The 15,643-nt window shown below is 35.6% G+C and overlaps 1 protein-coding gene across 2 annotated transcripts in view; it reads right to left on the minus strand.

The window, feature by feature from the left end:
- Window positions 1-15,643, minus strand: part of LOC106879836 (rab3 GTPase-activating protein non-catalytic subunit) — a 74,680-nt gene that overhangs the window by 7,460 nt on the left and 51,577 nt on the right. Inside the window, exons 28-32 of one of the 2 annotated variants that reach the window (XM_014929540.3) lie at window positions 14,725-14,760; window positions 14,001-14,075; window positions 12,522-12,536; window positions 3,561-3,773; window positions 1,741-1,830 (exon numbers count right to left, since the gene is read on the minus strand). In XM_014929540.3, the coding sequence (XP_014785026.1) occupies window positions 1,741-1,830; window positions 3,561-3,773; window positions 12,522-12,536; window positions 14,001-14,075; window positions 14,725-14,760 (429 nt within the window). The remainder of the gene's footprint in view (window positions 1-1,740; window positions 1,831-3,560; window positions 3,774-12,521; window positions 12,537-14,000; window positions 14,076-14,724; window positions 14,761-15,643) is intronic. The other variant, XM_014929541.3, reaches the window with a different exon arrangement.

The following is a 15,643-nucleotide window of genomic DNA, read 5'->3' on the forward strand; positions in this document are numbered from 1 at the left end:
AAAATTGCTTCCTTCAAAAAATTTTCTAAATAGTAATCAAGAATAAATCTTTCAACAGTTAGATTTTACAAAAAAAAAAAAAAAGAATTCTAAAGAGATTTTATTAAAAAAAATTTTTTTGATTATTCAAAGATTATTTAAGTTTTGAGAAGATAAAAATAAAACAGAATGCTATATTATTTAAAACAGTCTGATTCAGCTCCATGAGACTTAAAATTTTGCAGGCTTCTAACAGAGACCTGGCTCATTAAAGCTTAGATTACTGAATGGAAGAACACAGGAAGTCCAAGATGGCTACTGGAAAATGGGCTGCTATTGGTCAAGGCAGGGCACATGATGTTGTTAGAAGTACGAGGTAAGATCATCATTTCAACAACACCAGATGGAAAAGAGAATTTCTTGGACCAAATGGCTGGACAGGAAGCTGGCAAGTGAGTGTACACTAGGTGTACAAGTACATGGATGTGCTAGTGGTTGTGTGTGTGTGTAAATACAAGGTGTTTCAAAAAATTTGATATCATTTGAGATGTAAATATCACAGAAACTACAGAGTCAAAGCAAATGAACCTCAACAGGCTTAATGTTGAGCAACATAAGATTTATTCCTCAAAATTTGAATGAGAAATTCAAAGGTTAGTGGATTCCATGAACAATTTCATGTCGCCAGTCACATTTCCCTCAATGAAAAATGAGCCATGAAGATGCTTCTTGGAGATGGCACAGAACACATTCACTTTTGGTGAGTCCCTCTCACACTCAACTGTGGCCTGGGGATTTTCTCTGCCCCAAATGAGAACATTATGGTTACTGACTTTGCCATTCGTATGAAATGTGGCCTCATCACTGAAAACAAGACATTCCTTGAACCCAGATTCTTCAAGTTTCTCTTGCATATCAACACAGAATTGTTTGTACTTTTGCTTGTCATTTGCTGTTATAACCTGAACGAGCTGCAGCTTGTAGGGTTTCATCAGCAAGTGTTTCCTCAGGACATGCCAAACTGTCGTTGGAGGAATTTGGGTTTCCAGACTTGTTCTTTTTATGGACTTCTTGAGGCTTCGCAAGAGTTTTTGGCGAACCCGCTCAACTATCTCTTCCGATGTTAGAGGTCGTCCAGATCCTTTTGCCCTGCAGACAGCTTTCCTCTTTGAATTTTTTGTGCCATGTCCAAATCTGCATTGCCGTTGGTGACTTTTTAGAGAACTCTCTCACAAATGCACACTGCACAGTCTTGTTCGACTGTGTTTGAGCATACTCCAACACACAAAACGCCTTTTCTCTTCTAGTGAATGCCATTTCTATACCTGAAGAGATAAACATATCAAACATTAAACATAAAACTTTGACCTGTTTCTACACATGCTGTTAAAATTTGAAGTCATTTGAACACGAACTGGCAAAGTTATAAGATTGCGAAATGATATCAAATTTTTTGAAACACCTTCTACAGGTGTGTTATTGGTTGTAACATATGTGTGCATGTGTGAACATGTTTAGGATGTATGTATTGGTGTGTGCACAAGTATGTACATTCTTGTTGAGTGTCTTTTAATTTCATTTGTCTACTCACTTGTACACACATATACACACATTATTCATATATATATATATATATATATATATATATATATATATATATATATATATATATATATATATATATATATATATATATATATACATATATATATATACATATATACACACACACACATGTAAAAGAAAAGAAATTTAACTTACTTTATTCCTCTCTGCAAGGATGTTAGCATCTTTGAGTTTAGTGGGTAGAGCAGGATGGGTATGCAAATCTTTGAAGAAAGAGTTCTGTCCCTGAAAGTTGAAGATAGTGAAAATGAAAATAAACAAATCAATGAATCTATTACCTGCACCACCACTACCATCATTATCAATATAATTATTATCATACCATTTTTGTAATTACTGTCACTACTTTCAATATTGTCAGTGCCACTATCAACATTATTCAAGTCGTTAAATTAATATTAATATATTTAGAAAGTGGCAAGCTGGCAGAATCGTTAGCACACCAGGCAAATTGTTTAGTGGCATGTTTACGTTCTGAGTTCATATTCTGTCAACGTCAACTTTGCCTTTCGTCCTTTCAGGCTGATAAAATAAATACCAGTTGAGCACTGGGGTTATGTAATTGACTTAGCCCCTCTTTTGAAATAACTGGCCTTGAGCCAAAATTTGAAACTATCATTAATATATTTAATGCATGCTGTGTTAAATAGCTAACAAGAAATATATATGCAGTAAGAAAAAAAAAAACAATAACTATTAGTGACTAATATCTTTTACATTTCCAACATTAATATAATATTAGTAAATGGCTAATATTTTTTTTCTCACTGTATATTTATTTCTAGTTACCTATCTAATTCTCCTGTATTAAATATGTTAACTGCAACATAGCTATTGTCATTCATGTGGATGGAATCTCAGAATTAGTTCTTCTCATAACAACATTACTGTTGACATAAAATAATAATAAAAACGAGCTTATTGTATTTAGTGTTCAGGTGTATTACAACTTGCTGGAAAAAAGCAAAAGAAGAGACATAAAGAAGCAATAAATCATGTAAAGAAAGACAGCAATGATAGTCAAAGATGCATGTACAAAACACAGAATAAAAAGGACAGAAAAAATAAAAATAAAAGAGCCATAAAGAGAACAGAGCACATATGTACATAAGAGTAGTTTTGGCAAATTTAAGGAATTTGGGGGTAATTTATTCCATGCTTTGACATCATAGATAATATCACCACCATCACTCTCATCAAATCACTTGTTACAATGTGTGTATATATATATATATCTCAAGTGAAAGGGTTGGTAATTGAGAAAAATAGTTTACATGAAGACATGAGCAAAAAAGTTCATTTCACAATCACTGTGTCTCCTGGGGTAAGTATTTTCTATCAAAGTTTCAAGTCAACCAAAGAGAAATTGGGCAAATGGATATAATACAAAAGCTCATTAGATGGACAGTACTTTTTCTTAGGTGAAGAAATTTAACCCTTTAGCATTCAGAATTGTTTGTCAAATGTATTGTTTATTTATTCACATTGTTTTGAATTAATCATGCATTATTTTGTAGCTTCAAGATTTCAATGGTGTGTTTGTATATTTTTAGAATTATATTGTAGGGCAGGTGTGAGAAGTTGGATTTGGTCAGTTTTAACATGTAAAATATTTGGGCTGGATATAGCCAGATTAAATACTAAAGGTTAATCTGTTACCTAGTTTAAGACTAATACCTGGCCCTCTGTTGCAAGTATTCAGACATCTCCAGTCTCATGGTAACTCAATATCTCAGTATGCTGCTTCCAGTAATTGCAACAATTCATGATTTGTGGTTTCTTTCTCCTTTATCCCCCGCCAATCTTAAAGGTCTCTGTAAAAGCCACGGATACAACTCTTCCTCTTCTGTTCAAGTCATTATAAATATTATCAGAAATGGTGAATGTGAAAAAGGACAACTAGATAATAAAACTAGGTGAACATATAAGCGAATATGTAACAGTAAGATACCAACCTTGCAATCAAAAAGGGAGAGAACTTTGACAGATTTCAAACCAAATTTTAAGATGGCATACATAAACTGACAGAGCAGGTAATGGTGGAGTAATAAGCCATAATTTGTAGCTTTCTGATCTACTGCCAGCTCTACAAGGGAAGCTGGTCCACGAATAGTTTGCCAGAGGGGCTCAATATTAAAAACTGGTACTTCGTCTGCTTCACAATTTGCCTGAAATGGAGAGGGAATTAAAGACATAAAATGTCATACATAATTTAATATTGATCAGTTTAGGTGTTTATCTCCTGTTAGTTATTGATTTACGTTTATTTTGCATTCAGAATTGCTGTAACATCTCACATTCTTACAAATTTTGCATGTGCACAAAGTCACTTCAGCTGGACTTGATTTCACACATGTTTATTATAATATTCTAGAATTCGTAGATAGTTATTCATAAAAAGTCCTTATCTGAGACAGAAATTGCCAATTGACATTTTACTGTTTATAACAATGTATTGTTCTCAGTGTGAAACTATAGTTACTAATAATTTATTAATTTTCATGCAGGAACAGTTTTGTAGTTAAGAAGTGTCTTCTATAATAACTTTGGGCAAACCAAAGCCTTGTGAGTGGATTTGGTAGATGGAAAATGAAAGAAAGCCCGTTGTGTGTAAATGTGTGAGTGTATATGTAAATGCGTGTGTTGACATTTACACAATAGTTGTAAACGAGTGTCACCATCATACAGGCAGTGTCATTTGTTTCTAATTTTCCATAAAACACGTCTGGCCATAGGGAAATATCTTGCTTGAAATCTGGTAAGAGTTGGCAACAGGACAGGCATCTGGCTGAAGAAAATCTGCCATAATAAATTTTGTCTGATCCATGCAAGCATGGAAAAGTAGATGTTAAAATGATGATGATAAACAATTTCAAAACAAAATGAAATTTTTGCTACTTCTTGTATGAATGGATGACAAAAGGAAACATTACAATCTACATAGAGTTAACTGATTAGATTTATGGAGAGAGAGAGAGTGTGTTGTTTGTGTGGGTGTGTGTCTAAATATGTGTGTATAAAAAATGCAAACAATATAAAAATAGAAAATACCAAAATGACAGACAGAAAAAACATTGTACAACATAGAATGGGATTTTTTAAATTTGGAATATCAGGTTTTAAATTCTATCTAAACCATGCAAATGTTAAAGAATATATAAAAAATGTCTTTTTTTATTTTGTGTGTATGTGTATACACACACACACACATTCTCTTTTTATGGAATATTTAAAATATATATATATATGTGCATTTTCAGGAAAGATAACGAAGAAATTACAGAAATCAAAAGTTCCATACATTACAGATCAAATACACAAGAAGTTAATATGTCTATTTATCCAAATGTACACACATGTACATAATGTGTGTATAAATTATAAATATGGGGACCTTATATCTTTTTATATATGTGAAGAAACTTGTTATATGAAATATTCTATTTTTGCATGGGGATAGTAGTCAACTTGTTCTATTATTCACTCACTACCCATCTGGGATTTTTGTTTTGTTAAGAACATATCCCACTAGTTGAAATCATATCCTGTCTTACATATACGATGCAAATATAAAACTGTTGTATATAGAGTAAATGGTTTCAGTTGTTAGCAAGTTGGAGATAATTTTTCTTACTGTGGTTTCTTTTTTTCATGCCAGTGACATGTTAAAGGCACCCAGTACACTCTTTGAAGTGGTTGTCATTACGAAGGTCATCTATCTATAGAAACCAAGTCAAAACAGACTGGAGCTTGGTACAGCTCTCTAGCTTACCAGTTCCAGTTTAACCCATGCCAGCATGGAAAATGGATGCTAAATGATGATGATCTATAAAAATAACTGCTTAGATGCCCTCACCACATAACATACATATTAGAAAGCCCTTCACACAGATACTGGTTTAGAGAACAGCAGAGATATGAAATATACAGAATCTAAGAACATACAAATAATGTAGTTGACAGTTTGAAGGTTGTTGCATTATGTTGTGCGATGTTTCATAAACTAATTCTGAACAGAGTAACAAATCTGGTGTGACACATCACATTTCATGAAGCAACAAGCCAATGAGGGAGGTTCTGTGAGACTTCACAACCTAATTGAAATTGAAACAAAATTGCCTTCACATTGCACTGTACCTCTTTAAAGAGAGAAGGACATATTGGATAATGTAGTTCCTAGATATACAAAAAGATACAATGTCACAAATGTGTGTTTGATCACAGACTTGTTTCATCAGACTTAGCTTAGGACAAAAACAACAAGAATAAATTTCTATGCATGAAACCTACAACTCGTGGCAATAGCAAATTATGTTGTCTATGCATTTCACAAGGATATTAATGGGGTAAATGATTCCAACCCAGACTGCAGTGTACTCCTTCCCATTCTACAAAACTCGATGAACATCACAAGATTGCAAATAGCAAAAGGTTAAATAATCTGATTAAATTACAAGCCCAAATTACATGAGAGCTGACTTTGTCTTTTACAGCTTCAGTGATAAAATGATAGAGAGAAGTGACAAACTTGCAAATTAAAAAAAAAAAAAAGTGGCAATTTCAGTACACACTAATTTCAGCCTGTACCAAAAATTGGCTGTAAAGCAGCATTGTCCAGATACAACTCTACTGTTTTATATGGTAGGCTGAGGGAAAAAATTCCATATAATTACTTCTTTCCTGTTGAAATTAATTTCTATGATTGATTGCCCCTTCTGATACCAACAACCCATTTGTTGTTCATTAACCCCCAATTGACATTGACCAAGTAGACCTATGATCAAAATGCCAGTAATGATCTCCAAACACCACTTTTCAGTTCTGACTACATCATCCAATGTGTTCACTTTTTTTTTAGATGGCAGTGTAATTTGGCTGCTATTTCTAGCAGACCAAGTAACCACATAGAACTCCTCTCTAGGAATGGCATTTGTTTTCAGGTTAAGCAGATTATGTGTAGGAATACAGTGAAGTGTTTAAGATAGTAAGAACACTGATTCAATTACAGAATTACAGAAATTGAAATTTAATAAATAACAACTGCATTAGAGTAGAGTCATCATAACAACTAGGATATGCAACACTCTTATATTCCCTTTTATTATAATCATTTTGTAGAATATATATATATATATATATATATATATATATATATATATATATATCTTGTTGACATCATAAGAGATTATAAACTTTTGAGAGAACATGGAATAATTTTTTTGGGAATTGGTTCTTGAAATACATATAAAGCAAGTAAATATTGATTTGAAGAACCTTTTTGGAAAGAAAAAGTCAAAGGCTGCCTATGGGTCTTGAAACCACATCTCCTGAAAAAACAATAAGTATTCTACCATTGTACTGAAGTAATCCTTTTAATTTTTCTATTGTATGTTGTTGGCATCTTAAGAATTATTGAATAGGATACATCTAGTGATTCCTTTACTTGTCTGCCTGAAACTTCCACTATCAAACCAGTGTATATTATAGTAACATAATCTTTATATGTACTTCGAGTACCAATTCCCAAAAAGAATTTTCCATGTTGTCTCAAAAGTTTATAAATTCTTATGATGTATGTATGTATGTATGTGTGTATACACACATACACACACAGAGGGACATCTTAAAAGTAAACAGACACCTCATTTATATATATCATCATCATCATCATCATCGTTTAACGTCCGCTTTCCATGCTAGCATGGATTGGACGATTTGACTGAGGACTGGTGAAACCGGATGGCAACACCAGGCTCCAATCTAATTTGGCAGAGTTTCTACAGCTGGATGCCCTTCCTAACGCCAATCACTCAGAGAGTGTAGTGGGTGCTTTTATGTGTCACCCGCACGAAAACGGCTACGCTCGAAATGGTGTCTTTCATGTGCCACCCGCACAAGAGCCAGTCCAGGGGCACTGGCAATGATCTCGTTCGAAAACCCTACCAGGCCAGTCAGGCGGTACTGGCAACGGTCACGCTCAGGATGGTACATCTTATGTGCCACCCGCACAAGAGCCAGTCCAGGGGCCCTGGCAACGATCTCACTTGGCTTGCCGGGTCTTCTCACGCACAGCACATTTCCAAAGGTCTCGGTCAGTAGTCATCGCCTCGGTGAGGCCCAATGTTCGAAGGTCTTGCCTCACCACCTCAGCCCAGGTCTTCCCGGGCCTACCTCTTCCACGGGTTCCCTCAACTGTCAGGGAGTGGCACTTTTTCACGCAGCTATCCTCATTCATTCTCACCACATGTCCAAACCAGCGCAATCGTCTCTCTTGCACACCACAACTGATGCTTCTTATGTTCAGCTTTTCTCTCAAGATACTTATATATATATATATATATATATATATATATTGTTGTATTTTGGGATGGCCATTTTTTTTTTGCCAAATAAACACACACACTATACATTTGTTCTTCACTCGTTTATTACTGTTCTTATTCTAACTCATGTCCATTGTCCTGAAGTCTTTTGTCACACATCTGTGACCTCCTCAATGGCACTTTCCATCTTTGTGTGTGCTCTTGCTCTGCTTATTCTCTCCTGACTGGCCTTCGTGCCGGTGGCACATAAAAGCACCCACTACACTCTTGGAGTGGTTGGTATTAGGAAGGGCATCCAGCTGTAGAAACTCTGCCAAATCAGATTGGAGCCTGGTGTAGCCATCTGGTTCACCAGTCCTCAGTCAAATCGTCCAACCCATGCTAGCATGGAAAGCAGACGTTAAACGATGATGATGATATATATATATGTATAGATAGAATGAGGCGTGTCTATTTACTTTTGGAATGGCTACATATATATCCTTAAAGATGCATGTCTCTACAGTAAAATGCATCTTCTATAGTTGCATTTGTCAACATTTGTATGTAGAAACATTCAAATGCTCCAATAAACATTTTGTAATAACATAATCTATTCAAGCTAACACTTTTAAAAATAGTTTTAAATTTCTTATAAGAAAGCTACTAAAAACAACATTAACTTTTATCTCCATCTGACCTATGCTAACCTATAAGCATTTTGTTTTATGAACCCCAAAGTAGCATTAAACAATTCTTATGTGCAAAGAGTTTTGGTTAGTAACAAGAAAAACTTCAACCAACATAAAGTATGACCCTGCATATGATACATCTGTTGACTCCTTTACATGCATATCTGACTGAACCCAAACTATAACAAACTTTCACTATCAAACCAGAATAACTGTCTCCTCAACCTTTCCCCCTCAATCCACACTCTACAAACATGTACTTTCCTCGTAACTTCTGTCAACCCTCTTCCTAAACAACTACTTCTCCTCTCTACTTACATAATACCTAATTCTCAATGACATTACTCCACCTACCAAAGCAATACCCTGTGAAAAATCTATATAAAGCAGAAAGACGAAAGTAAACCATAGTCTGATGATGCGGGTAAGCTGAAATTTACACGAGAAACCAATGGTAACTTTCTGACCAACTATAACCAAAAAGCGCAGCAACTAAATAATCACAGGTCATCTTTTAGGATCTCAGAGAAGCACACTGTTATGTCTTTGGCCATCTACATATGGCATTTAAAAGAATAGGGAATGCCATACAGGATTAATGGAAGCTCCTAAAACAGCCTGGACCATACCTCAATGAGGAGTAGACAATGCAAGCAAGGATCCCCAGAAATTCATTTGATGAGGGAGCTTCTTGAATTCCAAAAGTGAAATGTTTAGTCAGTGCTCTCATGAGAGAAAATTTGTGTTGGAAACATGGACTTAACTGCTTACTGACTAGTGATCTGAAATCATACATAAACTGACTCTTTTCAGACACAACTGGAAACATTCAAAGGGACAAAAGAAGATAACTCTATCTCACTCAGAAAGGTTTGCACTTTAAAGAATTTCATTTCAGGGGTTTTTTTCACAACCTTGCTGACCAAGACTTTATTCTTACCTCTATTAGTAACGAGGTTGTGTATCTCTGGGCAGTGGGTCTGATGAGTTACCTATATTGCTAAGAGCAATAACAGACATGAAACCAACAGTAACTTTCTGACCAGCCATAACTAATGACTATGTAAAATATTACTGCTCAAAAAACTTTTTTAGTGTTTTTTCCAGACTTATGAACTACTGACTGATTATATATATATATATATATATATATATATATATAAAAAGAATGCATAGACACACGCTAATACACGACCCATGTTATATTCCCCATTCATGTTGCAACCACATCTGGGGAAAACTAGTCGGTATACAGCACTTACGCGGTATTACCTGTATCATTTGGGTCTGGTTGACTCCATTACCCTTCATAACCTATATACATATATATATATATATATATATATATAGATATCTGGTTTCACCAGTCCTCAGTCAAATCGTCCAACCCATGCTAGCATGGAAAGCAGACGTTAAACAACGACGACGACGATATATATGTATCATATATTATATATAAATATTATGGCTGATAAGAAGTTTGCTTTACAGCCACATGGTCCCAGGCTCAGTCCTGTTGCATGGCACTTTGAGCAATTGTCTTGTTAGTGGATTTGGTAGATGGAAACTGAAAGCCTGTCCATCTATATGTGTCTCACCATTGGTTGACAACTGGTGTTGGTTTGTTTACATCTCTGTAACTTAGCAGTTTGGCAAATGTGACTGATAAAATAAGTGCCAGGCATAAAATAAAGAAGTACTGGGGTCAATTTGTTAGGCTAATCCCTTTGAGGCAGTGCCCCAGCATGGCTGCAGTCCAATGAATTAATTTAAAAGGTAGAAAATATATACATATTCTATATAATTGTATCATCATCATCATCATCATCATCATCCTTTAACGTCCGCTTTCCATGCTAGCATGGGTTGGACGATTTGACTGAGGACTGGTGCAACCGGATGGCTACACCAGGCTCCAATCTAATTTGGCAGAGTTTCTACAGCTGGATGCCCTTCCTAACGCCAACCACTCAGAGAGTGTAGTGGGTGCTTTTACGTGTCACCCGCATGAAAACGGCCACGCTCGAAATGGTGTCTTTTATGTGCCACCCACACAAGAGCCAGTCCAGGGGCACTGGCAACGATCTCGCTCAGGTTGGTACATCTTATGTGCCACCCGCACAAGAGCCAGTCCAGGGGTCCTGGCAACGATCTCACTTGGCTTGCCAGGTCTTCTCACGCACAGCACATTTCCAAAGGTCTCGGTCAGTAGTCATCGCCTCGGTGAGGCCCAATGTTCGAAGGTCTTGCCTCACCACCTCAGCCCAGGTCTTCCTGGGCCTACCTCTTCCACGGGTTCCCTCAACTGTTAGGGAGTGGCACTTTTTCACGCAGCTATCCTCATTCATTCTCACCACATGTCCAAACCAGCGCAATCGTCTCTCTTGCACACCACTACTGATGCTTCTTATGTTCAGCTTTTCTCTCAAGATACTTACACTCTCACGGGTATGCACATTTACATTACACATCCAGCGGAGCATACTGGCTTCATTTCTTGCGAGCTTACACATGTCCTCAGCAGTTACAGCCCATGTTTCACTGCCATGTAGCATGGCTGTTCGTACACATGCGTCATACAGTCTGCCTTTTACTCTGAGTGAGAGTCCCTTTGTCGCCAGCAGAGGTAAGAGCTCTCTAAACTTGGCCCAGGCTATTCTTATTCTAGCAGTTACACTTTCAGCGCACCCACCCCCACTACTAACTTGGTCACCCAGATAGCGGAAGCTATCAACTACCCCTAGTTTTTCTCCCTGGAATGAGATAGAAGTTGTTTCCTGTTTGTTTACAGTGTTTATTGCACCTGAACATCTGCCACATACAAAGACTAACTTTGTAGTTAATCTGCCTTTGATATTGCTGTACCTCTTATGTGTCCATAGCTTGCACCGGGTACATCTTATAGAGTTACTACCTACTCCTTTACTGCATACTGAGCAGGGCCATCTACCTGAAGGGGTTTGTGTTTTATCTACCTTCCTACTTATTAGGATTTTGGTTTTTGCTAGGTTGACTCTAAGGCCCTTCGATTCTAGTCCTTGCTTCCACACCTTAAACTTCTCCTCTAGTTCTGATAGTGACTGCGCAATTAGTGCAAGGTCATCAGCATAGAGGAGCTCCCAGGGGCAACCTGTCTTGAATTCCTCTGTGATCGCCTGGAGGACTATGATAAATAGGAGGGGGCTGAGGACGGAACCTTGGTGGACCCCTACCTCTACCCGGAATTCATTACTGTACTCATTTCCAACCTTCACCTTACTGACAGCATCTCTGTACATGGCTCGCACAGCTCTCACTAACCATTCTTCTATCCCAAGTGTCCTCATTGACCACCAGATAAGGGATCGGGGGACCCTGTCAAAGGCTTTCTCCATGTCAATGAAGGCCAGGTACAGAGGTTTATCCTTGGCTAGATATTTCTCCTGCAGCTGTCTCACTAGAAATATGGCATCAGTGGTGCTTTTACCTGGCACGAACCCAAACTGCATCTCATCTAAATTGATTCGCTCCCTAATTAGTTGGGCTATGACCCTCTCCGTAACTTTCATAACCTGATCTAACAGCTTGATGCCTCTGTAATTATTAGTATCTAAAGTGTCACCTTTACCTTTGTAGCAGTTTACTATGGTGCTGCTACACCAGTCATTGGGTATGACTCCTTCGTATATCACCTGGTTCGTAATACGGGTGACTAGGCTGTAGCCAACACTGCCAGATATTTTGAGCTATTTATACATATTATACATACGATATATATATATATATATATATATATATATATATATATAAAATGTACATTGACAATATCAAGAAAAGAAATGATGTAAGAAGATAAAAGTGCCAGAGGAAGATCGAGACCAAAACATGAATTTGAATACTTTGTCTTTATACAAGCAATATGTATAGCTATACATGTACTCACATGTGAATTGGTGAACTGAAAAATTAAAAGAAAACAAAACGAAATGGAAAAGAAAAAGAATGCAAGCAAAGGAATTAGAAATTATATTATGATAAGATAATATATCGTAGACTAAGAAGTTGAAGACAATTTTTATGAAGAATACTACAATATCATGCTCTTATACTTTAAAGGTGGGTAGTTATTGGTGTGAAATTTTGCAACTGGCAAATTTGAGAGCATCTTGGTCTACAAACTAGAGGACCTGTGCTTCATATACTATCATTGGTGCAGTATAGAGCCCCTTCCATAGCTAAGACAGCTGTCTTTCAAATGTTACAATCCATCTATCTTTAAATAAGTATTATGAGAGAGTTGTATAATTAAAGATGATTTCTTCATTTGCATGTGCTCAAGTGAAACCCTCCAATGAGAATAACTTGTAGAGAATTAGATGCAACTAACCTGACTTGTGTTGAATACCCTATGTGAAGATGATGTTTCAAAGTAGTACTTTTATGACCCAATGCGTTATGAGATCCTCTACAATAAACTTGGTGACTTAGGTTCATAATCAGCACTTCTCTCCTTATTTAGAATGGTTTCACTTCACACCGATAATAGTCTTCAGATAAAAGCAGTATTTACACTATTTGTCTCACATATATATTAAGACACATAGATACACTTTATAGAAACTCCATGAAGTAAAATTGAAAATAAAGATTTAAATGTTTACTTCCAAAAAGTGTATAATTATATGAAAACAGAAATTACAATTTCTATGTTTAGTTATTTTTAGTTGTCATTACTGTATCATGCGACATCACCCACCTTCACCGAAAGACTTCAGACCATGCCCATCTTTTAATTACATATTTACATTAATTTTTCTACTGTTATTACAACATACTATTCTTCCAGGCTTGCCAGTTGTATCTCAACCCTATTCAAAAGAATCCTTTTTACTCTGTTTTGTATGTATTACCACTTTAATTCATTAACTGTATCATTCATAATACATTTAGACAAAGCATGCAGGAATCTTCATTCTATGAACCATCTTACTATAGGATTTCTCTTCCACCAACCCAAACATTTCTCTTTAGCTAAGAAAAAGAAATAACTAGTATTATCAACCAATGTGTGTATATTTATGCATAATAGTAATATATCAATTTGTAGTTGATGTAACACACACACACACACACACACACACACACACACACACACACACACACACACACACACAGAGTGCATTAAGAATTAATATAAAGTATTTATAAATGTATCTTTACAAGGTAATCAAGTTGAATAAAACCTAACTAGGAGGAAATTATGTTCTCTCCATGTGCATGTAATCCAAAATTTAATGAAGAATGAAATACATACTTTATGTAGAAATGCATTCTCATATTCAAAATTTTTATGTAAAAAATCAGACTCATCATACAAAATATGTCATTCTGTTATAATGTTGATTATTCAATTAAGCCTTACCTTCATGAGAATAGCAAGCAAATGACTGACAAGACCAACAAAGTGAATTAGGATTGTATCAGATATTCCAATTTCCTGCAAAAGATATATTAAAATATATGTAATTTTTTAAAATTTCAAGTAGAAAGAAAATATATCCTAAAGACAAATATTCATAACTTTCTTCACTGCAAATTTAGCATTTAGACAGAAGAAGCTTGGTTAAAGATCATTCCTACCTGAACAGGTCAGGTAATTATCCACAAGATCTCTCGCTACTGATTATATAGTGACATATGAAGTGTAGTTCTAGGAAATTGCCATCTGAAGTGTTCTCAGGTAGGGATTAATAAAAAAACAACAACAGCAACATAAACTTTCCTACTTTTCAAGTGTTTAACAAACTTCTTCAATATTCCAGTCATATATTCTCTCTAATTACATTCTAACTTGCTCTGTGCATATATACTAAGTCTGCAGTGTTACTCCAAATAATGCAAAAGGTTATAAGTTATTTTTATTTTCAAGTCATTCAGGGCAGGATTAGAACCCAAACATTAAAGAGATTTTTAAATTATAATTTCAGTCTAATGTTCAAGTTATGTTATCATATAGCCACAGATAATCTGGTCTGAATGTACTCAGGGTTAGACTGTATTCAGTGCATTGTTTCAGTCACAATTTGTTGAGTAACAAGACTCAGTGACTATTTCATTTTCAATAAAGAACATAAGGTTTCACTTACTTTACGACACAGTCTTTCCTTTGGATGTTTTCCAACCTATAATTAATAAAAAGAAAAATTAAAATCAAATCTATTGGAATAAATCGTAAAAATTAACATCATTACAACATTACATTTTTTTACAGAGGTTTATTTCTGTTACTTATGTTTAACAAAATATTTATTCTATTTTTGTTATTCCAATATATCGCTAAGTAAAACACTCATAATATTCCAGCAAGGTAAACTGATAGAAAATAAAAATATCTTAAAGATGTAGCATAATATCTGCAGCAAAATGAGAATTTTGGTACATATGCAACATGTTAGTTTTTGAAATAGTTTCACATTCATATTTCCATGCTAGCATGGGTGAGATTGTTTGTGCTTGAACAAAGGGATTTTACTGCTAGAAGGAAACATCTGTAAGTGTGAGTTACACCACTATCCTCCTCATCATCTATTAATGTTCATCTTCCATGCTGGCATGTGTTGGACCGTTTAATAGGCTTCAACAGGTTGGAAAACTGCATCATATTCTGTCTGCTCAGGCATGGTTACTGGGTGCCTTTTTGTGACACTACACTTGTGAGGTCACCATGTAGCTTGCAAGACTAAGATTTCCTTCAAGTGAGTGACACTGTAGTAGAGAGAGAATTTAAAATATGAAGGGAAGGGCTGAAACACATTTCTTGTAGAGGAGTACATGGCTTCTCACATTATGCAGGAGTGGGTGGGAGTAATCAGTGTGGGCTTGGAGAGATATTACAATAATTAATAGTTCAGAATAGAGTTACTACAGTATTATAACCGCCAACACTTAATTTATTCAGGCCTCTTTCAGTAATAATTGATTTGATAATTTGATTCCTTCCAGAAGCATAATGATATTGATTTCTTTTGACTAAATCAAATATAATATTGAATTAATTTACTGACT

The sequence above is a fragment of the Octopus bimaculoides genome, chromosome 11 (genome assembly GCF_046866305.1).
Source record: "Octopus bimaculoides isolate indiv1 chromosome 11, ASM4686630v1, whole genome shotgun sequence".
Taxonomy (NCBI): Eukaryota; Metazoa; Mollusca; class Cephalopoda; order Octopoda; family Octopodidae; genus Octopus; species Octopus bimaculoides.